This window comes from Curcuma longa, chromosome 16 (genome assembly GCF_044706935.1).
Source record: "Curcuma longa cultivar G26 ecotype Majalengka, Jawa Barat chromosome 16, ITB_CL_G26_1.1, whole genome shotgun sequence".
Lineage (NCBI taxonomy): Eukaryota > Viridiplantae > Streptophyta > Magnoliopsida > Zingiberales > Zingiberaceae > Curcuma > Curcuma longa.
In genome coordinates, this window is record NC_133876.1 from 1,792,290 (window position 1) to 1,820,137 (window position 27,848).

Here is a 27,848-nt window from a genome sequence, read left to right on the forward strand (position 1 = left end):
CAGAATATTTTTGCTCTTCAGTTTTTGAATACTGATATAGCATATTAAGTTGGAAGCCATGAGAACCCTCTGCCTCGTTTCTCAAACTGCACACAAGTGGGAAGGAAATGGAGCGATCAGTGATCTTGATGATTAGAATAGAGACCACGGGCCAAGCAGATGCAGAAGAAGAAGGAAGGTTGTAAACAAGGCGAGGCACGAACTGAACTGTTAAAATGGTTGTTTAAATTTAGTTTGGGTTTTTTTTATGTTTGAGTTTTGTTCAAGCTAAGTTTGAGCTCTTAATTTGATTGTTTTGAAACGTTTATATTTTTAAATTTATTTGGTTGATATGTGAGTTTGATATTAAAAGTTTAGCTATTTATTTTAAGATTTTTTTATTTATAATTTTAATAAGAGCATTCACAATAACATCCTATTGGTATTAAATACCATTGTGGAGGAGTGTTATAACACTCCTCTAGTTGAACGCATTCAAATAATTGAATGCGTTCAATTAAAAGTGGGGTGGGCCAGTTTGGAGGCTAATCCATCCCATGTGCAAAATTATTATTTTTAAAAATAATAAAATTATTATTTTAAAAGGAAGATTATTATTAAAAAATAATAATAATTTTAATATTTTAAAATATATTTATTTAATATGATATAATTTTAAAATATTAAGTGGACGATGAGACCCATAAATAATGAGTATTAATGTCAAAAAAAAAGTGGATGAAAAAGATATGTTGTTATAACGAGTATGTGGTAGTAGACCCCATACTTTTTAATGAGCTGGAGGGCATTATAATGGGAATGAGTTGTAGATGCTAAGGGGGCGTTTGGTTCAAGTTATAATATATGACCTTGGTTATGTGATTACCTTGTAATCACATAACCAAGGTTATAAGGAATAAAATATAACCAAATGTGTTTGGTTCAAATCTAAGTTATATAATAAAAACTTGTTTGGTAGAAGGTTTTAACATATGCCGTAATTTGAAATTTACAATATTATCCTTCCCTGCTTAACCCATCTCCCCGTCTCTCTTTCTCCAATCCCTTCCCTCCGCCGCTCCAATCGCTCCTCTTTCTCGCCCGCGTTCTTCCGCCGACGGCTTCTCTCTCTTCTCTCCCCACCTACCAAATCCTCTTTCACGGCCGCTTTCTTCCGCTGATGTCTTCGGATCGGGCCCGGAAGCTCCCGCCGCTGCCGTCATCGCCACCAAGCTCTATCATCTCCTAGACTTTGCCACCAAATCTCTCGCCCGCGGATCTTTCCGAGGGCGTGGTCGGCTCGCTTCCTTACGGCGGTGACGTTCCCCACGGTCGGCATCGTCTTCGCGGCCGATGTCTTCGGATATGGCTCGGAAGCCGCCACCCTGAGCGACCTCACCAAGGCCGCCATCGACGAGTCCCTATCCAGCGCGCAGTCGGCGCTCAGCGTCACGCAGAAGGCCCTAGCGGCGCACAGCGGCGACGAGCAGCTGCAGAAGAACCTGGCGGTGTGCGACGAGGCATTCTCGAACGCTGTCGCGAGCCTGCAGGAGGCCCAGCAGAAGCAGGTGGCGATGATCAGCGACGGGAAGGCGCGCACCGAGGTGACCAGCGCCGGGAAGGCGCGCAGGATCAGCGACGGGAAGGGTCGGGGGTTTTGGAATCGGGAGTTGCAAACGACGAGTTAAAATGGATCGATGGTAATTTGATATTTGATTAAAGTTTAAGGATATTTCTGTCTTAAATGTAAATATTGAAGGATATTTTTGTACTAAATTTGTTGTTAACCCCGGATTTGTCAAATACCTTAGTCTGCTTAGGTAATCAGATTACAGGCTTATAACCCCTTTTGCTGACGTGGCGGTCATATTATATTACTCGGGAATTATTGATAACCTAAACCAAACAAGGTTATCATTGATAACCTTGGACAGATAACCAAGGTTATCAAAGATAACCCTGAACCAAACGCCCCCTAAGAGTTTTGTTAATAAAGATGATTTATAAAATAGACAACTCACTAATATTGTTTGTGAATGCTATCTTGCCTTCGGGGCATAGTTAGAGTTGATTACGATGGAACAGAATTGTTGAAGTCGGCAAGAGTTCGAATTCGACGAAGTCGAGATAATGCCCTCCTCCGTCGTAATCAATTGTGGTAACGAATTTTATTGGAGTGAATGCTATATCATTATCCACCGTAGATCCTACTATCAATACCCCATCTCCTATTTGAACGGTTCAAATTAGCTTCTCACCTTTTCATACCCTACTAGGTTTTTCAGTTCGCCTGCCCTCTCGTCGTCGACGATATCACATATCACCTCTCTGCCCTCGGGCCCCTTCCCTGCTGCCTCTGATTACCCCAAGCAGATCAAACCCTAGCTCCGCCTCCGATCGCGAGAATGGCGAGTTCGTATGACTACGATGATGCTTCGCTTGATTCTAGGCACGCCCGGCCTCCGTCCTCAGGCCAGGGAGGCGGGGCCGCTGCCGAGCTCAGCTACGACCCTAACTTCGTGCCGGATTCCGTGAAGACCTTCGTCGTCCACCTATACCGCCACATCCGTGAGAAGAACGTGTACGAGATCCACCAGATGTACGAGGGCAGCTTCCAGCGGCTCAGCGACCGCATGTTCCGCGAGAATCCCTGGCCTTCCGTGGAGGCCATCGCTCACTATGTCGACAACGATCATGTCTTCTGCCTGCTTTACCGTGAGATGTGGTTCCGCCACGTCTACGCTCGGCTCGCACCCACGGGACAGCAGCGAGTGGAATCGTGGGACAACTATTGCAGTCTCTTCGGGGTGGTGCTCCATGGGGTCGTCAACATGCAGCTGCCGAACCAGTGGCTGTGGGATATGGTGGATGAGTTCGTTTATCAATTCCAGTCTTACTGCCAGTACCGAGCAAAACTTAAGAACAAGACCGAGGAGGAGTTGCAGCTTCTTCGGCAGTACGACCAGGTTTGTATCGTGGAGCGACTATATTATCTCTATTTTTGTGTTTTTATTTGCTTACTCTTTGGTGTTAAAACAAGAGAGGAGATTTTGAAACAGATATTGCGGTTAATGCACGATGCTTGCACAGTCAATTGAGATAAATAAAATAAGAAATATACTGTTGGATATAACATAATTCGTCCCAAGATTAAAGCAGACTTAAGCCCGACAAACACTATTAAGCCTTCACATCCTAAAAGTTCTTATAAAGGAATGCTACATTGAATTGTGTTTATCCAAAAAATACTGATCATACAAAAAAAAGGTTGTGTATATCCAATCAATGATCTTTCTTACTCAAATAATCAAGACCTAGCACGCAAGATGGTTGTTGTTAGCTAAACAACGATGATGCGTGCACATTGGCTGGACGTGCTTTAGGCCTCTTGCAACACTATCATCGTGTTTCTCAACACAGATTCCATTGACACATGGCAATATGTGAACCTTGTGTTGCACTTAGATTTTGGTGGTTTGGATCTTTCTTGCTGCTATATGGATCTTCTTTTTTGCCGTCTAAGAGAATTTGATACCATTTGTTGGCAATTTTAGATCTAATCACAAAGAATATAATGTGGTTCAGTTCAATCAAAGCTCGCATCCCCACTAGGATGAATTCCATATCAAGAGAAAATCCTATTTCATTTTTGCCATCCCTCCATTGTCCTTAACCGAAATAAATGAACCATAGAACACTTAGTAAATTTTCTCTCTCAACCATAGTCCTTTTGTTAGCTTCCTCAAGAAAAAAATACAAAGGAATAAAAACTAAAAAGTCCATTGTGAAATTGTCATTGAGATCACCATTAGATAATATCATCCACCAATTGATAAGATCCACATAGCCAGCCCTTATTTGCAACATATGACTTGTAGTTTCTCGTACAACTGTGCATTCTTTCAGTGAACTTTAAATACAATTCTCTTGCTGTTTGATTACATCCATCATACTTCTTGTTAACAGGCATGGAATGTATATGGAGTGTTGAATTACTTGCAAGCGTTGGTTGAGAAATCAGCTATTGTTGATATCTTGGAAAGAGAGAAAGATGGCCTGGAACAATTCACTGCTACTGATGGTTATGATTATGAAGGCGGAACTAGCAACGTCCTGAAAATGCTAGGTTATTACAGCATGATCGGTTTGCTGAGAGTTCATTGCCTTTTGGGAGATTATCATACTGGGTTGAAGTGTTTAGGCCCTATTGACATCAGTCAACAAGGTGTTTACATGATCGTGATTGGAAGCCACATATCTATCATATATCACTATGGGTTTGCAAACCTAATGCTTAGAAGGTTATTTTTTGTATCCATTGTTTCTTTATTATGAGGCAAAATCTTATTGATCGATAATATTCGTTACTTTTGTTTCTTTTTTAGCATAGGCATGACCATAATCTTTCCTGCAGGGAACATAAATTTTCAACTTTCTTGATAGTTAATGTCGTCCTGAGGTCAACAGATGCTTGTAAATAATAGATGTGCAACATATATGTGCCTCTTTATCATTATCTTTTTTCGGCAAAGAGGATGATGACTTTTCCAAAGAAATGGAGGGTTAAACATGCTCATTAGTTATTTCCTTTCTCCATGGTTATAAGAACTAATTGCTAGAATTTAGTACGTCCTTACTGATCTGGGTGCCAACATATACACTTCAGCAACCTTGTGGGTTGCTACACGGATGAGAAATCTGGTCTGATTATCTGCCTGCTATCTAACTCAGAATCATCTTGAACATGCTTCCTTTGTCTATATACCCCTTGACAAATTGAATTTGAATTAAGTTTTTTCCCCATTTTTTTGTGTGATTTCCTTTCCCCAGCATTGTTCTTGTCAGAATCTCTCTAAATTGCTGCTTTCATATTCCTCTTTTGGATGCAAGATAATTAATGAGTGGTCTAATGATAGATCAATTTGTTAAAATTGTTATTCATCTAAATGTTGATGCATTATGGTGTAGAATTAATCGATTTCAGAGGTCAATTAATTGCTTCATGTTTTTCTTTTCTACTTACTTTGAGGAAAGTGTTGATGCTTGTTTCAATTTAGTCAATTGTACTTATGTGTCTTTTACTGCCTTATAAAAGGTATGTTGAAGCAATACGTGAATTCAATAAAATCCTACTATATATTCTGAAGTACAAGCAATATCATCAGAAGTCCCCACAGTATGATCAGATACTTAAGAAAAATGAACAGATGTATGCGCTATTGGCTATTTGTCTGTCACTATGTCCACAAAGCAATATCATTGAAGAGAACGTAAACATACAATTGAGGGATAAATACAATGAGAAGATGACAAAGATGTTAAGGTATGATGATGAAGCATACACTGTGTATGACGAACTCTTCACATATGCCTGCCCAAAATTCATTACCCCATCAGCTCCTGTTCTTGAGGAATCCCTTATAAATTACAACCAGGTAATGCTTTTGCACATCTTCTTATCTACTCCCTTGATGCAGTTTTTTTTTTTTAAATTTGCATTCGGAGCAATGTTGCACTGACATTTTGTTAGTTTGATCTGACAGAACTTCCATTCTATTTATCAAAAAATTTTGTCCATGCTGTCTTAATTGTTCTGGTTTTTAATTCTTGACATAAACTACAACTTTAAATTTCAGAGAGCTCATGACTGCACAACTTTTCTAGTTTATCATTGTTTGCCAATTGTAGATCTGAATAGTATGTGGTGTATGAATGTAGTTGTATGTATTTATCCAGGTAAATTGACTCGCTGTAAGCTTTGCAAGAACTAGTAACTTTCGCTTGACTCTATATGCCAAGGATGCCAGGCTTTATATTCTGATTCATCAATGCAGGATGCATACAGGCTGCAATTGAAATTGTTTCTTTATGAAGTAAAGCAGCAACAATCACTTTCTGGTCTACGCAGTTTCTTGAAGTTATACTCTGCCATATCAATTGGGAAACTTGCTGCATATATGGAAGTGGATGAATCCACTATGAGGTCTGTATACTTGAATTCTATTTATCTTCATTTAAAATCTTTAATTCTGTTCCATTATAAGATTCTTATGCCTAATGACTGGTTTTGCATCTATTTCACTAGCATTAACCATGCTATGGTTTTCTTTTTAACTTTAATTGACTTTCAGTTATGTAGTTAATTATTTCATGATTTTGAATTAGCTTTTCTCTGACAGAACAATCTTGATGGCATACAAACATAAGATGCATTCTGTTGATAGTGATGGAAAGATTATTCCTAATGCAGATATAGACTTCTACATCAGTGAGGTAAGTTTCATCTGATTGACTCAGCATCGGACTTTTTCTGTTTACAAATGGTTGGCAGACATGATTTGTTCTTGGTTTGGTAGGTTACAATATTTTATTTAGTATTTTGAGTTAAGTGATAATTGGAAGCTTAATCATTTATGGTTAAATGTTGCAACAAGTCCTTTTTCCTTATAAAGAGGAAAATTCAGTATATTAAGAAAACATCAGAAGTTAAATACAGAGTTTTTAATTTTAAGCCATAGTTTTTTTGATGCGTTTCTTCCATGCATTTTTTATTGACTTGAATGTTGTTTTACAAGTCAATTTTCTGCAGCATATGGCATTTGATCTATGCTTTGATGTTGTTTCTTATGATTATACATCAAATACAGGACATCATTCATGTGGTGGAGTCTAAACCAACAAAGCACTATGGTGATTACTTTTTGCGTCAGGTCTTGAAGGTTTGTGACATGATTAATTACTTGTACATTGTACCGCATTTAAATTTATCAAAACATGCCTTTTTCTATTTGTTTTTTTAGCAAATCATGCCTCAATAAAGAATATGAACAAAATAGTGCCGTTCTCTATTTTTCTTCCCATTTTACCCTTGTCCTAAACCAAATCAGCTTGAATGGGATAATATACACAATTGGGATGTGTGAGACCCAAAAAATGGCTATTTTAGGGTATTCTAAAGTTAGTGAATGAACATTCATCTATGCTAGTGCACAGAGTGTGAGATTCTAAAATGATAAAATGAATTTGTGAACCATTTTGTCCCAGTAGACTTAAATCAACTTGCACGAACATTTGCCTGTATTTAAGGATTGTTGGGATGTGAGACTTCAAACCAAACATTTCAAGTGTATAGGAACTAAAATATGCCAATTTTGAGTGGAAATGGTAATCAACAGAAATAAATTGTGGAGAGATTTTTTTGAAATTCAAGGTTAAACAGGGGGAACCTATGAAGGGCGCTATTTGGTAATTTTGTATTACTGAGTATGCTTTGGTAAAAATCAATTACAAAGAGTGTGTTTTAGTAAATCACCCCTATTTTCAATGACCTCTGTGATATACCCTGCAGTTTGAGGAGATGATCAGTGAACTGGACAGAGTAAAGTTGGATTGATCTTGATGAGAATGCTTTCTGTTTTGACATTGTCTGCAGGAAATCTTCTATGATCTTTTTTTGGTCTCAGTTAATTCTCCTCTGTGGAACTTACATTCACACTGTAATAGCTATCTTTATTATTCTTTTATATTTATTGCGGTTTTGGATTATAGAGGCTGATGAGCCCATTGCCTCGTTAACTTGTACCTTCAATCTACCAAGTGTCATACAATGTGGTGGTTTACTCATAGAGCATGGATCAGGTTACTGATTACCTGTGGCTGAAGATATTAGAGCTGAATATATCATTGGCCAATGAATGGATATTTGTTGTCATTGTTTTTATTACCTTTTCTATTGATTTTATAAGTTAAAAAAAACAAAAAATTGGTAGGAAAAAAACTAATTATGATCTCACAAGGTTTATGCACACAGAAGATGCTTCAGTTATTTGCCATTAGCTACAAAAGAGGCTGCATGAAGCAAATAAGAAACACCTGGTGGTCCTCTCAACTGCCACTTAAATTCCAAGTTCCTTATCTTTTCTGATGCCGAGCTGTTGGAACTTCTTGGTCACAGTGATAAGAGGCCTCCTTTAACTTATCTTCCGAGCTCAAGTTGTCTTCTGTGGTTCCTATCTTTTTCTTTTCCAATTCTGCCTCCAGTTAACATAATGCCGATCCATGAAGTTAGATAGAGACATCATTGCCGGAGACTCCTTTAACTTCCCTTCTTTCTTCTAACAGTTCTGGAGTTAATTCAATGATAGATATCTTTTGGCTGTTCTTGAGTTAATTGTCCTTTCATGAAGCTCAATTAGTTTCTCTCATAGCTCCTTTGCTCTTTGAAATGGACCAACCTTGTTGTCCAACATCCTCAACAACAACAAAAAAAGTTCATGACAAGTATTTAAGAACACCTTAAATTGTGCCATGGATGAACTTCTATCTCTTACTTTGTTGTATTAGATCTTGCTTATGTCGAGAGCGGACTGAGGAAACTGATTTCCCATCTTTGTTATTGTGCATCTTCCTCTGCCAGATGACAATGGAGGCCTTAATCCTGTTCTTGAGATCAACCACCTTGTGCTCGGTCAAAGTACCCATCGATCTAAAGAACTGTTCAGGTGCGAAAAAATCAACCCTACTGTTCTTGTAAATCCCATCTCCCAGGCTTGCTCTCCCTATTCTGTTGCAATGTTCAGAATCAGCTACTTTTGCCCATCGAATATATATATATATATATCTCCCTCTCTATCTTCTAGATATTTAAAACCTCTTATCCCTCAACTACTATGACTTTTTTTCTTCTCATTCCTAATAAATAAAACACGTGATTTTAAATTTTAATAACTCATGTATAATTTAAAATTAATTATTCAAGCAATTCATGTCACATGAGTATCATATCATTTTCACCTTGCATAATATCCCATAAAAATTTAATAATCATTATTCTAAGGATATCATGCCATTTTGATATAATGCATTTTTTAATGATAAATATGCAAAATAGTATATATTCAAATCATTTATCATTTTAAACTATAGAGAACCATATTTGCTACAAAATACACAAAATTCCATATTGTGCTAAATTTAGTAACTAATATACAAAAATCTGTGACATCCAATATAGGAGGTTATATTTGCAAAGTATTGAAAATATATATACTCTTAGAAAATTTATTTGACAACTTAGAAAGCTTATTTTTATTAACTTACTATTATAGCTAATTTAAAATACTAATTTCCATTACCAAATACCCTTTCCCTAAATTAGGTCCATTTTATTTACCAAATACCTTACTTATCATTTAAGCCATTTATTTATTTATTTTATATCCAGTTGTTTTTTTATAAATCAACATTTATGATAATTAGAAGAGACAAGAGACAAAATGTTCTTAATGTGCTGGGTCCCACTCAGCTGTATCCAATGGCAGTAAAGTTAAAAAAAAACACAGCGTGGATCTGCCCGCCCGAGTTAAACCACTCAGTACTAACCACGTGGCCATGGTTCGGGGGCTGAGTGGTCCCCAGACCCTGCTATAAGATGTCAGGTGGAGTTTGTCTGGGTCCAAGCGCGCTCCGATTTCTCTTCCCGTTGCTCATCGTCCTGCCGCCGGGGGAGGCGCCGGAAGCGAAATCGTAGAACCCTAGATTCCTTGATTGGCATCCGGATCCGATGGAGAATGTTCGTGTCACCATGGAGGTCGGCAGTGACGGGGTGGCGGTCATCACCATCTGCAACCCTCCGGTCAATGCTTTGTCTCCCAAGAGTACATCCCCGTTCTTTTCCTCTTTGTTGGGTTTACATTGGCGTTGCCGGTTTGCATCTTTCGCCACTTTGTTGTGTTTGTATACGATCTTGATTCGAGGGTTTCTTTCCTTTCCCCCCTTTTTTGCGGTATTGATCGCGGATGGGTTATTGCAGTTGTTGCTGGGTTGAAGGAGAAGTACGCGGAAGCGATGAGTAGGAGTGACGTGAAAGCCATTGTGCTAACAGGTGAGCGCTGGTTCTAGATTGTTTTACTTGCTAATCTGGCTGTGTCTTTTTATGCGTGTTTTGTTTTTGGCGGAACGGGCGGTTAGAGTCAAACGGAAGTTTTATAAACTCAATTTATTATTTGTTTTTGTTTTTTGATAAAAAGAAGTAGCCTTGAGGCTGAATTCTAGTTCATAATGAAGATCACGAAAGCTCGTTGAAGATACAACGTTGGACAATCCATGCTGTGATGTCAGGTCCCGTGGGAGCTTTTCATGGAAGTTGAAGTCAAGTATCTTTTTCAAGGTTTCGCTTGCGAGTGCATCGGCGACCAGGTTCCTCCTCCATACGGCAGTGTTTACAGCGGTTTCCTAGTCCCTTGAAGAGTTGTTTCAGGGTATTCAGACTTCCTTAGGAAGATGGGGAGTCCGGCCGATCCCATTAAGCAGATCGCTGGCTATCAAACTGTGTTTCCACACAAAGTGCCTGGAATCCTCTTCCCAGACTATTTTGAGTTCCACCTTGATGACTTGAAGTTCTGCGTCAAGCCCGTTAAGCACGAAGGTAGCCCCGACTACTGCCTGCATGAAGGTAGGACCGACCACTGCTAGGTTCTGGCGTTGTATTCCTCCAGCACCTGCACGTGGATTCATTTTCGAGATACCTGCTTTGCTGCAAGGCAGTCCCTCAGGACATGAAGGGCAGTTCCTGCGGCGGTTGGGCAAGCATAACAGGTAGATAAATGTCTTGCCCCATTCGATGTTGGTTAAAAGTCCACTATTCATCGTCTTCCAGTCAAGATTCTCGCTTGTTGGGGGGCTGCCCTTTTCCAAACAGACTTCCAGACTGGACGGCTCTGAAATGGAGTTGTCAGTTCATCTCTTAGTAGCTTCTCATAGTCCGTTTTAGCACTATAAGTTCCATCGCTAGACCACTATTATATAGCTGAATCCTCTATATCATTCACCAGCTATTGTCTGTGTTCGGCTAGTTCCAGCAGAGTTGAACTCGAGAGAACTTTGAAATTTACCCCACTCCCGGTTTCCCTCCTTTGTGATCTCATTCGCCTTTATCATTCCCAGAAGGTCTTTTGAGATTTCGTGAATGGCCAAGCTGCAGAGCTTCAGGCTCACAGGTTGCTGAGCCTCCTTCTCCCTGGTTGCCATGGGCTGTCAGATCTCTGTGCTTTCAGATTGCTTGGATAGTGGGAAAGCCTCAGCGTTGTGACTGAATATGCTGTAACTGAAACATACTTTGTGTAGGTTTTAATACTCAGGTTGTATAACTCCCAACCCAATTTTCTCAACTTTGAAGCTAGAGATTAAGCTTTCTTGCAGATCCAACTCTATGCAAATTCTAGCGTCTCCTTGATGACATTGAATTTGTTACATGATCGATCTGATCTTGATCACCTTGCCTATGCAATCACCCACTTTCCTCAGGAAGGTTCTGTGGTGGAACTCTGAAGTCAATCCTTCCTTCCCTTGTTCATTATGAAGTTAGGAACCCGTTTTGACATTGAGAGGTAGTGAGCTTGCATCACCTAAGGAGCATTCACTAGGGCATGATTTCTAGCATCAATGCTAGATAGTTTTGCTATGAAACAATCGTGCCAGATGTCTATGAATTCACTGAAAGTATGGATATTTGGCTCTCCTTTAGAGTTCGGATTTGCAGCCTCTACCCTACCACGCATCTTCCTTTTCAACTTATTGACACTCTGATTGAGGAGATCCTCCTCCTTGTACTTGGCTTCTTGGTCTCTTGAGTCTTGCCAATGCTCTAGACTTCATTCTTTTTTATAAAATCAATTATGTAAGTTTTAATTTTTGAAGTCTTTTTCTGTTAATGAAGCATGAAAAATGCAAATCTAAGAGTTTTTTGCAAGTGAATTCCCAATAGTTAATTCTTTCAAAATTCTTGAAGAATCAAAATTGTTAGCTAGAAGTTGTGTTCACTGCCTTGTATATATGCAGTTGAATTGTGCCTAGTCATTTTATGAACTGGTTAATTTTTTGTACATTATGGATATGCACGGACTGGGTACAGGCGGTCAAGTCAAATGGAATTTTTATTAAATTAATTTATTGTAATTTCTAGTTTTCAAAGTTGTTTTCTTTAGGAGGTATGTAAAATGCAAATGAAGTTTTTTTTTCCACAGATGTATTTTCCATTAGTTGCTAATTCGTTGGGAATTCTTGAAGAATCATAGTAGTTTGATTCAACTCGTATTCATGTTCATGTATATATATGTTGCAAAATGGACCTATGTTCATTTTTCTTTTCTAATTTTTTTGTTTAATTATATTTCATAAATATGTTATAAAAATTGGAAATATAAATAAAAGTTAAGTCAAAGAATATAGAAAACAATACAGCTGAATCAATTGACAAATTAAGCAGTAACCAATGCTTAGTCTAAAACAAAAATGAGATCAGCGTATAATATTCTTATTAAAACAAAATATTCTATTATCAAATAGTTATTATATCAAATGTGAAATCTATTTATGTAGGCAATATGCAAAAAAATATATTAAATGGGCTGAACATAGGTTAATTCCTTACTGTTCCATCCAATAAAGATGACTGGTCCTATTTTCATGCTCATTCCATTTATTCTGGAAGACTGAAGCCTCTTTTGTAGAAGGGCACAAGTGTTGAGGAAAAAGCTTCCATTTGTCGTTGACCTATGTATAGATTTTGGAGGAAGGGGCTTAAAACCCCTTTTATGGAGTCAATTTTGTACAAAATGCTTACCTAAAATTTTGAAAAAAATGCGAGTTTTTTTTTGTGGTGAAAGTGAGGTGGAATCTCATCTTTAAGCTAAGAGTGGTGAGGTTAGCAAAGTCAGTTGAGTGACAAGAAAGCACACAACACACAGTGTGCTAAGGTTGATCATGCCCATGACGACGATGAGCAATGTGGCGGAGGTTGATCAGGAACATAGTGAGGTGGTTGATCAGGGCTCCTCGTGAGGTCAATTGGGCACAATTGCAAGGCCAATGAGGTTGATTGTACTGGGAGTGGTGCAAGCACTAGAATAGAGAGCGTGAGATGACACACAGTGAGTGCGAGAATAATGAGTGTGAGAGCAAAGAGCACGAGAATGGTACCATGTAAGAATGGAGAACGGAGAACGAGCATGCAACGAATGTGACAATGGAGAGTGGGCAGTTAATGAGCTGTTGTGGGTGAAGGAATGGCAGCTAGATAAGGTTGACGAAGAGGGTAATTATGGAGTCATCTTTTTCTTATCCTTTCCCTTTGTACTCTTCCTTTGCCTAGGTAACATTTTTTTTCCTTCTGTTTCCCCTTCCTCTCCCTCCTATTTCCCTTCTCCCTTTTCCTTTCTTTCCCTCCTACTTCATGGCATCTTCCTTAATTTTTATATTTCAATCAATGATAGGCCGTCTTCTCTAAAAAGCTAAAACCAAAGTTTTAGATAATAGGTCCTAAACTACAGGTTTTTAAAGAAAAAGTAAGTATCAGTTGAGTTTCCGTTTCCCCATCTATTTCTTTACTAGGACAGTGCAGGAGCATTGATGCAGTTTTACATTTTCAATCAAGGCTGCATCTTAATACCAACCTCATGCAAAAAGCAATCAGCTCCCCACAATGCTGTGGATCAAACAGAAAAAGCAGTTGAAGGAACTTTTTCATTGCCCGACCGCATTGTGTGCGTGTCAGTGCTGGAAGCTGCATTGATCCATTAGAATGTGTGTGTGCTAATTCTGGAATGCTGCCATCAGGATGCCCTTTATCAGTTTTTCAACCTACTCATTTATTTAAGATGATCTGCTTTTATTTTATGGATCGATCAATAGCTAAAATAGAAAGAATAATCTGACCTAATTTAATTTGTGTCAATTGATTAATTCTGCTTCATTTTTTCTGATAGGTCAGGGTGGCAAGTTCTGTGGTGGCTTTGACATCAATGTATTTTCAGAAATTCAAAAAACAGGCATGATGTGAAAAATTACCTTTTGTTGGATATGCTATCAGTAGTGTTGCTGATTCCATGATTGTCTTATCTAACTACTGGTGCAGGGGATCCATCACTCCTACCAGATGTATCTATTGAACTTGTGGTCAATACCGTTGAAGGTTGTTGCAAGTGTTTATCTGTTTAGGTTTAAATGCCCATGCCTATTGTTATCAAGTACTTGGATCTGTGTTTGTTTCTGTATCTGTATATTCAAGGGCTTACTTTTACGTGTTTCCTGGTCTTATAGATGCTCCCAAGCCTACAGTTGCAGCCATCCAAGGGCTTGCATTAGGTGGTGGTCTGGAGCTAGCTATGGTTTGTGTTGTTTTGGTGATCATTAGCCATTGTATCTTTGTTATATTTTTAGAGAGGTTTTCATTGAAATTCTGGTGTAAAATTTAGGGTTGTCATGCCCGAATTTCTACTCCAGAAGCTCAATTTGGATTACCAGAATTGTCTCTTGGTGTTATTCCTGGGATGGGAGGTATCAGCGATCACTGGAACACTTTGTCCTGTCACATATCTAAGTATATTGATATCTCTCTGAAACCTTGTTATTTTCAAGGTACACAACGGCTTCCGAGGCTTGTAGGATTGCAAAAAGCTACAGAAATGCTGCTTGTGAGTATATTCTCTCTGATATAAATAATATTTCGCTAATTTGTGTTGCTGCCTGTACAAATTATCCTTGATTTTGCTGCTTGTAGTGATATTTTCTTACGTTTTCAAAACAGTTAATGGATATACTGAATATAGTATTTTTTTCATATTTGCACTGTCTCACAATCAATGCTTTTATTCCTAAGTTACTGTAGAGAAGTGGTATATGTATGAAAACAATATACTAATGCTTTTATTCTCTCTTAGCTTTAGTATAACATCGAATCTGGTCACAGATAGATAATTCATCAAATAGATTTTTTGCCATGGACTTTTTTTGAAATAGAATTTAATTTTGAGGGATGAAAGACTTAAACGGCCACACCTTATGCAGCACGATGACATTTGTACAAACAAATGTGATATTCCAAAGTAAAGAAAGCTTTCAGATTTAATGTGGCTATGAATAAGACTCTTGTAAGAAAGCTTTCAAATTTAATGTGGCTATGAGTAAGACTCTTGTAAACAAGAATAAGAGAAAATCTTAATTTTTAGGGAGATTCAAAAGGAATACATAAGGCACTTGATCACTTATTACTCCTTGGTCACCTTCCATATGTCAGATTGTTAAAAAAATATGAAGCGGACAAACCCTTTGCCAGATTGGTCATTTTAGGAGATCCTCACTTGTGAAATACTTCTCTGGAGCCAAACCCTCAAAAACTTAAGACAAGCCCACAAGACATCATACACTTTTTAGTCTAGTGTATATATAATAAGAACACTACTGATGCTCATTAATTTGTGCTTATCCAGACAATGCTAGTGAAGCATCTTCATATAATAATGATAGAATGATCTTGTTAATAACTATAACAAACCTTGTGCTTATCTAAATAAAGAATCATTCCTATCTATTGGAAATCTGGCCTTAGAGCCACCACACCTTGATCTTTTCCTCTAGATCATAGACATCACCTCTTCTGATGGCTTTGAGGGCTAGCTAAGTGATCAAATGAAGTGTCAAATCGAGTATGCCTGAATGAGTTTAATTATCTTGTTGACAAAACTTCAAGTTAAATATGCATCTTTAGTTTCAACATGATAAATTCATGGACCGTCTTATGCAGTACCTTGTTGAATAGTGCAAGGCGAACTTTGGCTAACACATTCACATAATTCTGCTTTGGATTCTTGATTAACTCCTTCATTCTATAGAAATCTCTATTTGGATCATTTTGTGCCAATACACATTTAATTTGTACTCAGCAGAGTGAAACTCATGATGTTTTAAATCCTTTTCTTTGCCATATGGATAGTCCTACCAACCAAGGACTCTGCATACCACTTGTTAATTTTGCATACCGCTTGTTAATTTTGGATCCAATCATATGATTAGTAGCCTTCACATGAGAGATTGACAAAGGGCTTGGATATGTAGCTAAAATTACCAATTTCTATAATTAGTTCATCAGATCAAGGACAATTAAAAGAGTGAGAAGAATATTGTAAGCTTTCCTCTTGATACAAAATTCTTTCCCTGTCAATGGATGCAAACTTTGATTAGGTTGAAAAATATTTCCTCTGTCATATGAATATAGTATTCTGAAATTTTTGCTCCAAAAAATATATGTTTTGTTAATTAATTTACCATATTAGTCTGATTGATATATTAGTTGATCTTGAAATAAAGTGAGAAGGATATGTTGTATCCGCGCACTTTAAATTCATAGCGACCTTACAAATTTGTCATCTAAATGTGTTTAATCTGTATGATATCCTACCTATATGAACAATTGTGAGCTAACTGTGAATTGATGAGGTTTTTGTTGCATAAACTGTATAATATAACTAAAGGTATTGTTGAACACATGATATTAGTTCTATCAAGATAATGTACTAGTTCTGTAATTGTGTTGCAGAGCAAACAAGTCTAAAGCATGGGAATGTAAGCCAATTGAAAGGGAATGTGTATGTTGGTGGTTCTAGAGTCAAGTTCTGGGTGGACTAAACAAACATACTAGGAATATTGGAGGATACCATTTGAATCTGCGGGAGCCACTTAATATTCCATTATATATTGGCTATGCTCTCTACTTTATTTTCTCTCAAAAGATTAAAAGGCCACATATCCTGCTCGGCACAAGTACAACCAATATTACTTTATCTGAAATTGATTTGGGAAGAGGATAGGATAGAATAAATGCATATAATTCTTTATAGAACCAATATTATTATTCTTTGATTTATATTTTATTAAATTTTAAAACAAACAGTGGGAAGTTAACAATTATTCATTAATAACGGTTCACTAAATTTTGAACAGGTGACAATCCTTTTTATGCCATTTCTTTTCACATGTGTATCTATATTATTGTAGATATATAAATGCTAAGTTATCTCTATCAAAATAGTTGAAGTACTATATTTCTCTTTTTCTTTCTCTCTTATTATTCTAGAGAAGCCTAGTGAAATTCTTTCTACTTAATTTTCTTTGTTATTTGGGAGCTGAATTTGACCAATATCCAGTAATAATAGGGAAATTAAGTACTGAGGGAACAACCTAACAAAACAGGGAAATTAATTTGAACCCTGATCGTGCCTCATTTGAAAGTGTAAGTGTATAACCATCATCCCAATGATAAATTAAGAAGTATCATTGAGTGATCACAACCAAATAAATGATAATCAATGATATGTTAGCTGTCAAAATTGGGTGATCGCATATTACTAACATTTATAGCATGCAGTTATCAAAAACAATCATCGCAAAAGAAGCAAAAAGTTGTGGTCTTATTGATGATATTGCTTCTTCAAACAATTTGCTCTGCATTTCACGACTTCGGGCTTTGGAAATCAGTGAGCAAAACAGACCAAGGATTAGTTCACTTCATCGGACTGATAGACTTGGTTCCCTTTCTGAAGTTCATAAAATGCTGGAAGCTGCTAGGAAACTGACAAAGACAATAGCTCCTAATATGCCACAACACAAAGCATGCCTTGATGCAATTGAGGAGGGTGTAAACTTTGGAGGATATGCTGGTCTTCTGAAAGTAAGAATTATTCTTTATTTTTTTGCTTTTATTGGTTTGCAATAATCACAAGGTGTTGGTTATCTTAAACAATTTTGCACAAGAAAGCTTTGCTAGTTAGTATTTGCTAATCTGATGCATTATACTACCACTAACATTTGAGAAAGCTTTAAAATCTATTTTTTGAAATGGTTTTAACACAGGAGATGAAAATGATGAATTAGGATATTTGGTATCTTTGTTTCTCCTTTGAGATTCATTCATTGGATCTTAGGCCTTAGGAATAAGCATTTTAATTAGCCAACTTTAACATGGTGTGAGGTCAACTACTACTTATTTGTAGCTTTGAAATAGGGTTGAACCAAGTTTGAAGTCTTGTTTTGTGCCTGGGTGTTGGTCCTTGGCTCAACAAGTTGGTGGTGCCACCAGCATACCTAGGTTGTGCCTGTTGGCATCAACCTGGAGGAAGAACCTGGGAGACACCACGTATAAAAGAGGAAGAAGAAGACAAAGAAGAGGAGGAAGGAACAACGGAAATTTGGAGACTACCAAGTACTTGTCTCACTACTCATTCATAGGCTCATGCTGTCGTATCTCAAGAGGTTAAATTAACAACAGAATTGTGTCCCTATCACTGATCAGAAGAAGAATCATGATCATGTGCTATAGCTGCGCCTAGAGGAAGATGAGGATGTCAGGAGAAACACCATCTCGCCTCCATCTCCAAAGCTAGAGTTGTGCCTCTGAAAAAACTCTCATGTCCGTTTATCTAGGTGGAAGCCACCATGTAATAATGTTTTGGTGTTAGTCGGCTGTGGTTTCGCTGTTTATTTAACACAACATCTCTATCTGTTCTTTGTACCGACCAACACAACAATTTTGAAACCCTGGGATTAATTGCACGGAACCTTCTCATTTACGCAAGCAATAAATTTGAATCATCCTGAAAGCCCCAAATTCGTCATTCAAATTTCAGTAGCTCTTCACATCATGTTATTTACTTTTCGTAAATTTAACTAATAACATGTTAGTCTTGGACAAATACAGGACCTATGCACTATGTTGCAGTAGTGATCTTAAGTCGGGACTTTTCATCCATATAGTTGACAAATTATTTTGTTTGAGTTTTCAGATAACTCATGCATATAAATTGTCTGTGGTTGCTTGTGAGAACTACAGAAATTTAAGTTATTTAATCGCAAGTATCCTTTTCTGAAATGAAAAAAAAAACATCCACAGCATACTAAGACTGAGATATCATTCTTAAACTTGTTTATCTGGCACTGATTTTCACCTTATTGAACTATGATCTAGAGTTGACATTTTGAATTCAGGAAGCAAAGATTTCTAAGGAATTGATCCTTTCAAGCACTACAAAGGGGTTAATTCACAGCTTTTTCTCACAGCGTGCAGTTACAAAGGTAATTCTGATTGAAATTATGGATGCAACTCTCATTCTGTACCATCAGCATGACACATATAATAGTTGATACTTATGTGTTCGTGAAGTCCAGTAACTAGTGCTCAATTCTGCAAGGCAAATGCGATGAGGGTTGTAGATGGAATGCTAATAGGCCTCCACTTAAGCAATTTAACTTGACCTTAATTTTGATTCTAGTTTCATATCCTATTTAAATTTTGTACATTTTCCTCTATCAAAAAAAGTATAAGAAAAAGAAAAAGAAAAGAATTCGAGTTTTGAGTTCTGATTAGGAAGGTGCATTTCAATCATACAGCCTCCAGGATTTCACAACCGTTATTTCCCATATCAATTAAAGTAATTAATTATTTTTGTTCACTTTATCCTTCCCTAAAATTTAAAGATCTTTCAATTTTGTCTCGCTTTTTTATTAATTTCTTATCATCTAAATGTTTTCCCAGGTACCTAATATCACCGATATCGACCTCCAACCTAGAAAAATAAAAAAGGTTGCTGTAATTGGCGGGGGTCTGATGGGTTCTGGAATAGCAACTTGCTTCATCATAAATAACATATCTGTCACTTTGAAAGAACTTAATTCTAGTTTTCTGCAGAAAGGATTGAAAACTATAGAAGGTAAGAAATGTAGATGGTAACCTCCCTTTTAACTCCAAACTTCTTATCTTTTACCATTTAATACCTTATAAGCAATTCTAAAACTTTGCATTTCATTGTCACTGCAGATATGATTTTTTTTCTTTGGAATTTCTTATATATTTTAGTTTAAAATTATCATTTTTAGTTTTATAATTTTAAGAATATTGCTCTTGCATTATTTTTGACAGGCAACCTTGAAGCTTTTGTGAAGAAAGGGTTGCTGACACATGAAAAGATGAAGTCTGCTTTGTCAATTCTCAAGGGGGTGCTTGATTACTCAGAGTTCATCGATGTTGATATGGTTATTGAGGTTATTCTTCAAACTATAATATATATTATAAAATTATATTTCTTTGTTTGCTTTGTAATTGATTTGTCCAAAAACTGAAGAAGCCAATGATGTATATTTGAAAGAAGTGCATGGTAAGATTGATATGTAGTCATTTTCCATGGAACTAAAATATGAAAGCCAAAAGCCTTGAAGAACTCGATACAGTTAGTTAGCATTTGGTAATCTAATTTGTATAAGTTAAACTAAATATGTAAAAGTTGAGAAATGAGCTGTCAACTGTAGAGAAATGTTTTAATAGCAGTAGACCAACCAGTTTTAATCCGAAGAAATACTTTCTTTATCTTTTAGCAAGAAAATTGTAAGCTCCCTTTGAGAATCCAAGGTGAAATTGTGTTCTCTCCTCCAAGGTCAAATCTTGATTTTGGTGTGAATTCTGATACTAAAATTGGAGAAATTAAGTTACTAGATGGATTGCAGCTATCATGAACAAGTTTACCTAACTATTTTGTGTGCTTTAGTCATCACATTTGTACTTTTGGATATTCTGGCTTTGGTTTTTCTTTTCTAAAAATTACTCATACAAGTTTCTTCTTTTTTGTAGTGTGTTGTTGAGGATGTGTCTCTTAAACAGTCAATATTTGTTGATATTGAAAGGATATGCCCTCCACATTGCATTTTTGCAACCAACACATCCACTATTGATCTCAACATTATTGGTCAGAAGACTCTATCTCAGGATCGAATTATCGGGGCACACTTTTTCAGGTCTGTGACGTTTTCTCTGCTTTAGTGCATAGAAAAGTGTAGGATGCTGTCTCAAGAAAGTTAAGGGAATTTTAGTAATCACAACCTCAAAATGACTGATTGGGAGAAGCAACATTTCCTGAAGAAAATTTTACTTAAAACTTTGGGTTGAAAATGTTTCAATAATCGAAAGGCAAGGTGAAAGATATTAATTAATCATCTAACTATATCACTCAAATTCAAATGTGTATAAGATTAATGCACTCTAATACCTTAGTTAACTAGCCATGCAAGAATAATATTTGATACTATAAGTCTGTATCTATGTGCGTAGCTGGTCACACAAAATAGACAGCCTAGTCTAACTAAGTGATATAGTAAAAATATCGACTATATTCTCTTGTGCTGCTCTGACTGGACTTTAACATCTCTGATGTAGTGATAACCAACTTCCTATTTGGTAACTCTGTTCTTGAAAATCAAACTGCTTGAAATATAAAAGTTGTTTCTGAAATCTTTTGAGGTTATTAAATAGAGACTTGATCTCTGTATCAGTTAGCAAACCTTATCATGTCATGGTGGATAATTGTTGTGATGATAATCATCACAGTGTGGAAAGGAACTATGTTTATGGCCACAATTGGACGTGCTATCAAGGGAACCAGAAGCAAGTGAGTTGAGCTTTGGTGATTGATGGTATTGTAGTATCTGCAAGCGAGTTTGAATTTATAACACCATTATTTATACAGACTAGAGAAAAGTTTGGCCACCTAGAATACACTGACATTTCTTAGATTGGTGGATATAAAATGATATATGGAAGTTCATACCACTTTCCTAGGATAGTAACTAAGTATTCTTGAATGGTTGGTGCCCTGCTTTAAATTCTTGCTTCATATACATGATCGATGTGTTATACATTTTGCTCATGAGAGTAAATCTCTTTGGAGGTGGAGAGAAGCATCATGGAAGCAAAAAATATCAGTCCCTTACTCTTGGGAAATTGAGGAAGATGAAATCTCAATTCTATCATGTTGAGTTTGTTGTCTCATTTGTGATATCCAATAACAACATGGATACCCCTCAAAGCGTGAGAATAACGACGTTGATCTTGTTCCCCAAACTAATTTTTATTTATGACCAAGGAAAACTAATTGTTGAACTTAGCAATTTTGCTAACCTCTTATATCGCATTTATGAAATGAAGTCATGGTCATCTTTGGTATTTTAAAATTATTTTTTAAGCCAAACATCCAAGGAATCACGATTTGCTTCTGGCTGAACTGGGTTATCTCATGAATTTATACTTCTAGTTTGAATTTTATTAAGCATATCAATCATAAACCAGATTCTTTCATCTACATATTTAATGTTGCTGAGGTAGTAAATAGGTCCAGGAGTTTGAAATTGTTGTCAAAAGATATAATCTGCAAATTTTGAACTAATAGCCGTACTTCTTTACATCTGCAACTTGGAAGTATATACTCTCCTTATGAGCATGGTGTGTGTGTTTTTCATACTACTATGTTGTACCATTTTATTTTTTAGTGATTGATTAGAAACGTAATGTCTTCTGTCTTTGTATACATTTGACAGTCCTGCACATGTGATGCCTCCGCTTGAAATTGTTCGGACAGTCAAGACATCTCCACAAGTGATCCTTGATCTCATTACTGTTGGAAAGGCCATAAGAAAAGTTCCTGTAGTGGTCAATAATTGCACAGGCTTTGCAGTTAACAGAACTTTCTTCCCGTATTTCCAAGGAGCACAATTCTTAGTTAATCTAGGTGTGGACTTGTTCAGAATTGACAGAGTATTAACCAGTTTTGGCATGCCAATGGGCCCTTTCCAGTAAGTAAATATTGACTCCTATTTTTGCTGCTTGAACATTGATAATGACTAAACACTAACTAGGACTATTTTATTTATTTATTTATTCAATTTTTTGTTTTTATGTTTTACCATTTTATGACTGGGATGCTAACTGACACCAGTATAAATATATTGATTTGAAATTCCCCTTCTTCCCTTAAAAGTTAAATCCCATTTATTGTTTTACCCTTATGAGAAAAAGTACTTAGGATATTAGCAGTACTATATAAATGATGATCGAACCAAAATTCTTTCAGATATGTCATACTAAAATTCAACTCTACAACGACTATTTGTATACATAAGATGTATTATGTATTTATGTAAGTACGCTGTATGCATGCATAAACACAAGTGATATTATTACACACTTGTAACAATTAGACATAAATTTTTCTATGGGATCCTCATGAAGTGATTGGATCTGCTAAGTCATTGAACTTATTGGACTCGTGTGCTTACATATCCTATCCTAATCATAAATACTTAAAAATATTGCAAAAATTTGATTGGTTAGGACAAGATCAGATATTGTCACGCTGAATGCGTTTCTTAAGCATGTCGCATCATTCACATGGTCAAAGAAATAGAAGCCTTGGGGTTGTGGAGGATCTTCCATATTCTTACAGTGACACTTCCATTTCTCACTGCCTTTCTTTACATTTAGTCTAAAATATGCTGTATTAATTGGCAAGTTTAGGTCTCTTGCAGACTAATGTAATACTCACTAAAACATCTTGACTGCACTCTGACCTTATTTGAGTTTTGCTATTTATTAAATTAATAGACTTCAAGATGTTGCTGGATATGGAGTGGCTTTGGCCGTGAAGCATATATTTGCTTCTGCCTTCAAGGGGCGAACGTTTGAGTCTGAATTATATGAATTGATGGTAAAAAATGGAAGACATGGTAATTATTTATCTAACAGCTCTTTCTTGTTGAATTGTTGCCTTCTGTTAATAGACTTCCACTATTTCTCACTTTTTGCCTATCATGAGGCTTGACAGGTAAGAGTAACGGTAAGGGATTTTACATGTATGAGAAGGGACAAAAACCAGTGCCTGATTACAGTGTGCAAGCTATCTTAGAGGAATGTAGAAGGCGGGCCAGCCTAATGCCCAGTGGAAAGGTACTTAACTACTCATCCACAATCTATATAGGTTTTGTTTATATGTATATCCTGTTATGAGTTTCACTATATGGGGGAATCAGGACAAATGTGTTTGCACACAGTTTTAAATGCAACGACTGCAAGTAGAACAGTGTTGATGAGAGAAAACTTGCATAGTCACCTTGTCATATGTTTGGCCTAGATCAAATTCATATGATCTATGAACAAATTCCCTTGACAAACAATTTTTTTCCTCCCTCAACTTCAGTATACCAACAGAAGATAATCATCAAGGCTAGACATTCATCTTGGATTATTGAGCAGCCTTGGAAAAAGTGATCAATGTTCAATGGGTTCCTCCCCAGACAAGCAGAACATTAGGAGATGCCAATGGAGTTGGGATAATCGAGTGAGTAGAATGGAGTGTTTGGGGCAAGTGAGTTTCTCAGAGTTGATAGAATTACTGGGAGTTATGCAATACAAATTTAGTACTCCTTTCCATTTGATTTTGAAATATAGGTCAGACAGGAACAATGTCTTTTTAATAGGAAATTTAGCTGCCCAAGATACTATCTTTTCCGTTATATCTATCAGTATATGTTGTCAGTATTTGCTAGCAGTTGTTAATGACTGGCAATCATGAACCTTTATCTTTGTAGGTGATTGATATCAGTGACCAAGCAGTCCTGGAAATGATTTTATTTCCAGTAGTGAACGAGGCATGCCGCGTGTTGGATGAAGGTGTTGTGATTCGAGCTTCTGATCTTGATATTGCATCTGTTCTTGGAATGAGTTTCCCCAAGTACAGGTGAATATGTTCAATTGTAAATATACAGCTAGCTTAGTTTTTGAACATTGACCATAAACCAGTATCTCTTAGGTTGCTCAGAAATATTTTTCTATACATCTTAAGAAATCTTCTTGTGCGACATCTCTTGTGATTTTACAGATTCTAAGGGTGCCTTTTCTACTGTTTCATTGAGGCACTTATTCTACAATTTCTATCATGATATTGCCTTTAGATTTCCATGGTCGAAACTGCTATATCATTTTCTTAATTCAGTTTTGTTTTGTCTGAAGGGGTGGCATTGTGTTTTGGGCTGACAGTGTCGGTTCTCGTAACATATACACGAAACTGAACAAATGGGCTGATACATACGGTGACTTTTTCCGACCATCGACATACTTGGAAGAAAGGGCCATCAAAGGCTTGCCTCTGGTAATAAACCTTTCAATTTTAATTTTCCACTTGTCTTCCTCAGTACTAGGATTGCGTGAAAAAAAATTGTTCCAAAAATGTAGTGATATATGCTAACGGAAAAGAACAAATATGACCTACAATCAAAATTTCTTCCCTCATGTGTGATCAAGTGTTGTATGAGTTTGGTAGAACAGATAGAAATGAATTTGACTCAAAGAAAGAAAAAGATGAGACATTGGAACTTATACGACTTACTATGTTTTGGTCAACTGTAACTGCATCACATATTGCCAGATAAAAAAAAGAAACAAACAGCTCGGCATTCTTCCTACTTATAGATTTTCCTCTGCATTTATTATCATACTGTAAATCCATTACCTACAGCACAAACACGAGCAAAAGTTCCATCTGATGATACTTCTTTGTCTGCAGAGCATGCAGAATGTGGCCGAAGCAGAGCAGTTGAGATGCCGTATTTGATAACTCCCCCCGCCGTAGATCGCCTATCGTCTTCATCTCCATTTTCAAAGTCATTGAATAAACAGCACAATAATGATACTTGTTGGTTGTTACCAAAACTGGTGCAATAAGACAAGAGTACAACATATTTATGTGCCAAACTGATGCTTCCCTGAATCATCTGTCGGTTTGGAAAATTTTGTGTTCTTAGAAAAGGTTTATATTTTTTTCAACAGTATATATATAATGTGTTATTTGCCCGGTACTTTCTATAATAAAAGTTTAGATTTTCTTTAACACTAGAAGATGTAACAGGTAGTGTTACTGCCCAATCCTAGACTAGTCAAACATGAGCCATTTCCATATAAAGTTGGACTGCAGCTATAAAATTTCTCTTGAGAATTAGAAAAAAGTTTTTGTTATTGTTTTTGTTTTTGCTTTTGCTTTTGGATTGAAATCATTAATATATCATGATCATGTGCATGTGTACATATACATACATATTAGATTGGATTGATTGGTTACAGCTGAAGCAATTTAAACTTTGACTTTGTTCTTGGAAGTGCTCTGATTATTCTCATGCATCAGTTCCATTTTTTTCAACAATAACAGGTAAACTGATTCCCACAGATCGAGGCTGGCACCACCCATTCTGTTCTGTTCTTCCATCATGTCTCTCTTTTCTCAACTTGTCCAGCTCAAAGCATGTGCCTTGTTTCGTATCCTCCACTGGCTGTCCAGTAGGCATGCAAGTTCTTAATAGTGTTCCTTTTTAGCCTTCCGTGTAGGGCTGGCCTGTCTTCTTATCCCTGCTAGCAAAGCTTATCGCCAGGCGAAAATGTGTATCATCAGTGTTCATCTTCACCAACTCACAAAGAGTTTTGTGCTTGTGTTTGTCTTGACTTGTTATTTGAGTAAGATCCACTCATGAAACCTGAAACTTTTTAGGAATGAGAGGCTTCGTTGTTTTCTTCCTTCCCGCAGGGGAATGAATAAAATTGATTGATATCTTTCTTAATCTGATAGTGGCAGATTTTGATTAGTTTTACGTGGCAGAAATGGTCAAGAGGCAAGCTGATGTGTCAAGTCAGAAAGTCAATAGTCAACCTTGAGTAGACTAACGCTCTCATCCCGATTTGAACCGTCTCAGTCTCTCGACTCTCTTGGCCACGTGACCATCTCGACTTGGACTGTTCCAACCACTCGGCCATCTTGGGCTCGACCGCCTCGGCCACTAGGTCTCGGTCACTGAGTCTCGGCTACTCCATCCCATCCCTTTTCAGCTACTAAGCCATCTCGATCTCTCAATTCTCTTGACCGCCCGGTCATACGGTCACTCAGCCTTTCGACCATTAGGTCTTGGTTACTCTATCTCATCCCATCTCGGTCACTTAGTCTCTTAGTCACAAGGTCTTGGCCACTCGGTCATCCTGACCTCAACCGTCTCGGTGTCTCGACCCCTCGGCCGCTCAACCAATCCATCTCTTGATCACTCGGCCACTCAATTGCTCAACAACTTGGCAGTCCGACTCTCGGATGGCTCAGTTCCTTCACCGTTCATCCTCTCCAAATCCCTCGGTTGAGCGGTTCCTCGGCCCACTTGGTCTTTCTATGCCTCATCTCGGCGACTGCCCCCGCCTCACACAGAAACTGCCAAAATCTCCCAAGCATGCGAGGTCTGCCAAGGGGTCAGGGCGGTTACGAAGTTGTCAGGTTCGGTTCTCCGTTTCTTCTCATGCCTGCGCATACAACTAAAAGGTAAGAATAATCAGCAATGCCAAATCACAGGGCGGTTATGAGATTGGCAGACTTGGTCTCTGAAACGCCTCATATGGAGATCCCATGTCAACAACATGCAGAATTGGTCTCCTCGGCCCCGATAAAGGTCTTTCCTTAGGTCGACGTGGAGATTCCTTTCTCATAAGTATATAAACTCTCCTACAGATATGAAAACTCTCTATCGACAACTTCATATACTTTTTCTTCTTCTTCTCTCAATATTAACGTGAGCATCAGAGTGCCCTGTCAGAAATCTCTGACACCCAGTTAATCCATTCGTTCAGTTTCTTTTCAAAGATCCCTTCATCTGCGGGAGCAACTGTGCGTGAGTTAGAGTTTTATTAACTGATGACTGGATTGTCGATGGCATCCTGCCGGAATATTACCTTTAAAATAAAGATTTATTCTAGAGCAGTAGGAGAAGCAAAATCCTTTGTATCTGTATATTTCATTTATGATTATGATGCCGATGGGTGGGCAATCCATGAGGTGGTGGGTCGTTCACCTACATCGTTATCCTTTTGGAATTTATTGTTTTTTTTCTCTTCTCCATGAGACCTTCAGATAATTATCACAATAATTGAACTCTTTGATGAGTTGGAATCCATGTGAACAAGTAGAACATTTGTTTGGAGAGTTTCTCTATTAAATTTGTTTTTCTTTTCATTTCGAAGTAATCACAAAGTTGATCGAACAAGTCATGCAAAAAGTGATATAGTAAAGTGAATGACATCGTAACACATTACTCCGAGTGAGCTCAAATCTTAAAATTATGTTGTTACCATATGAACAAGACGGTGATATCTTCTTTGATTTTTTCACTCAATATAGTATTTTATACTTTGGAATATA

General features: G+C 37.2%; 2 protein-coding genes across 2 annotated transcripts; both read left to right on the forward strand.

Annotated features, from left to right (window-relative positions):
• Nucleotides 1–2,269: 2,269 nt before the first annotated feature.
• On the forward strand, nucleotides 2,270–7,526 carry LOC141847468 (uncharacterized). The gene is made up of 7 exons (XM_074735519.1): nucleotides 2,270–2,945; nucleotides 3,946–4,280; nucleotides 5,075–5,414; nucleotides 5,814–5,962; nucleotides 6,159–6,252; nucleotides 6,627–6,698; nucleotides 7,328–7,526. The coding sequence occupies exons 1-7, from the start codon at nucleotides 2,385–2,387 to the stop codon at nucleotides 7,370–7,372; spliced, it is 1,596 nt and encodes a 531-aa protein (XP_074591620.1). The 5' UTR covers nucleotides 2,270–2,384; the 3' UTR covers nucleotides 7,373–7,526.
• Nucleotides 7,527–9,519: 1,993 nt separating this feature from the next.
• Nucleotides 9,520–25,401, forward strand: LOC141847344 (peroxisomal fatty acid beta-oxidation multifunctional protein-like). The gene is made up of 18 exons (XM_074735372.1): nucleotides 9,520–9,635; nucleotides 9,791–9,862; nucleotides 13,743–13,805; nucleotides 13,892–13,948; nucleotides 14,077–14,144; nucleotides 14,232–14,313; nucleotides 14,395–14,450; nucleotides 17,180–17,482; nucleotides 18,796–18,882; nucleotides 19,343–19,517; nucleotides 19,727–19,848; nucleotides 20,432–20,595; nucleotides 22,171–22,425; nucleotides 23,234–23,355; nucleotides 23,454–23,575; nucleotides 24,217–24,365; nucleotides 24,638–24,776; nucleotides 25,191–25,401. The coding sequence occupies exons 1-18, from the start codon at nucleotides 9,542–9,544 to the stop codon at nucleotides 25,236–25,238; spliced, it is 2,178 nt and encodes a 725-aa protein (XP_074591473.1). The 5' UTR covers nucleotides 9,520–9,541; the 3' UTR covers nucleotides 25,239–25,401.
• The last annotated feature ends 2,447 nt before the right edge of the window (nucleotides 25,402–27,848 follow it).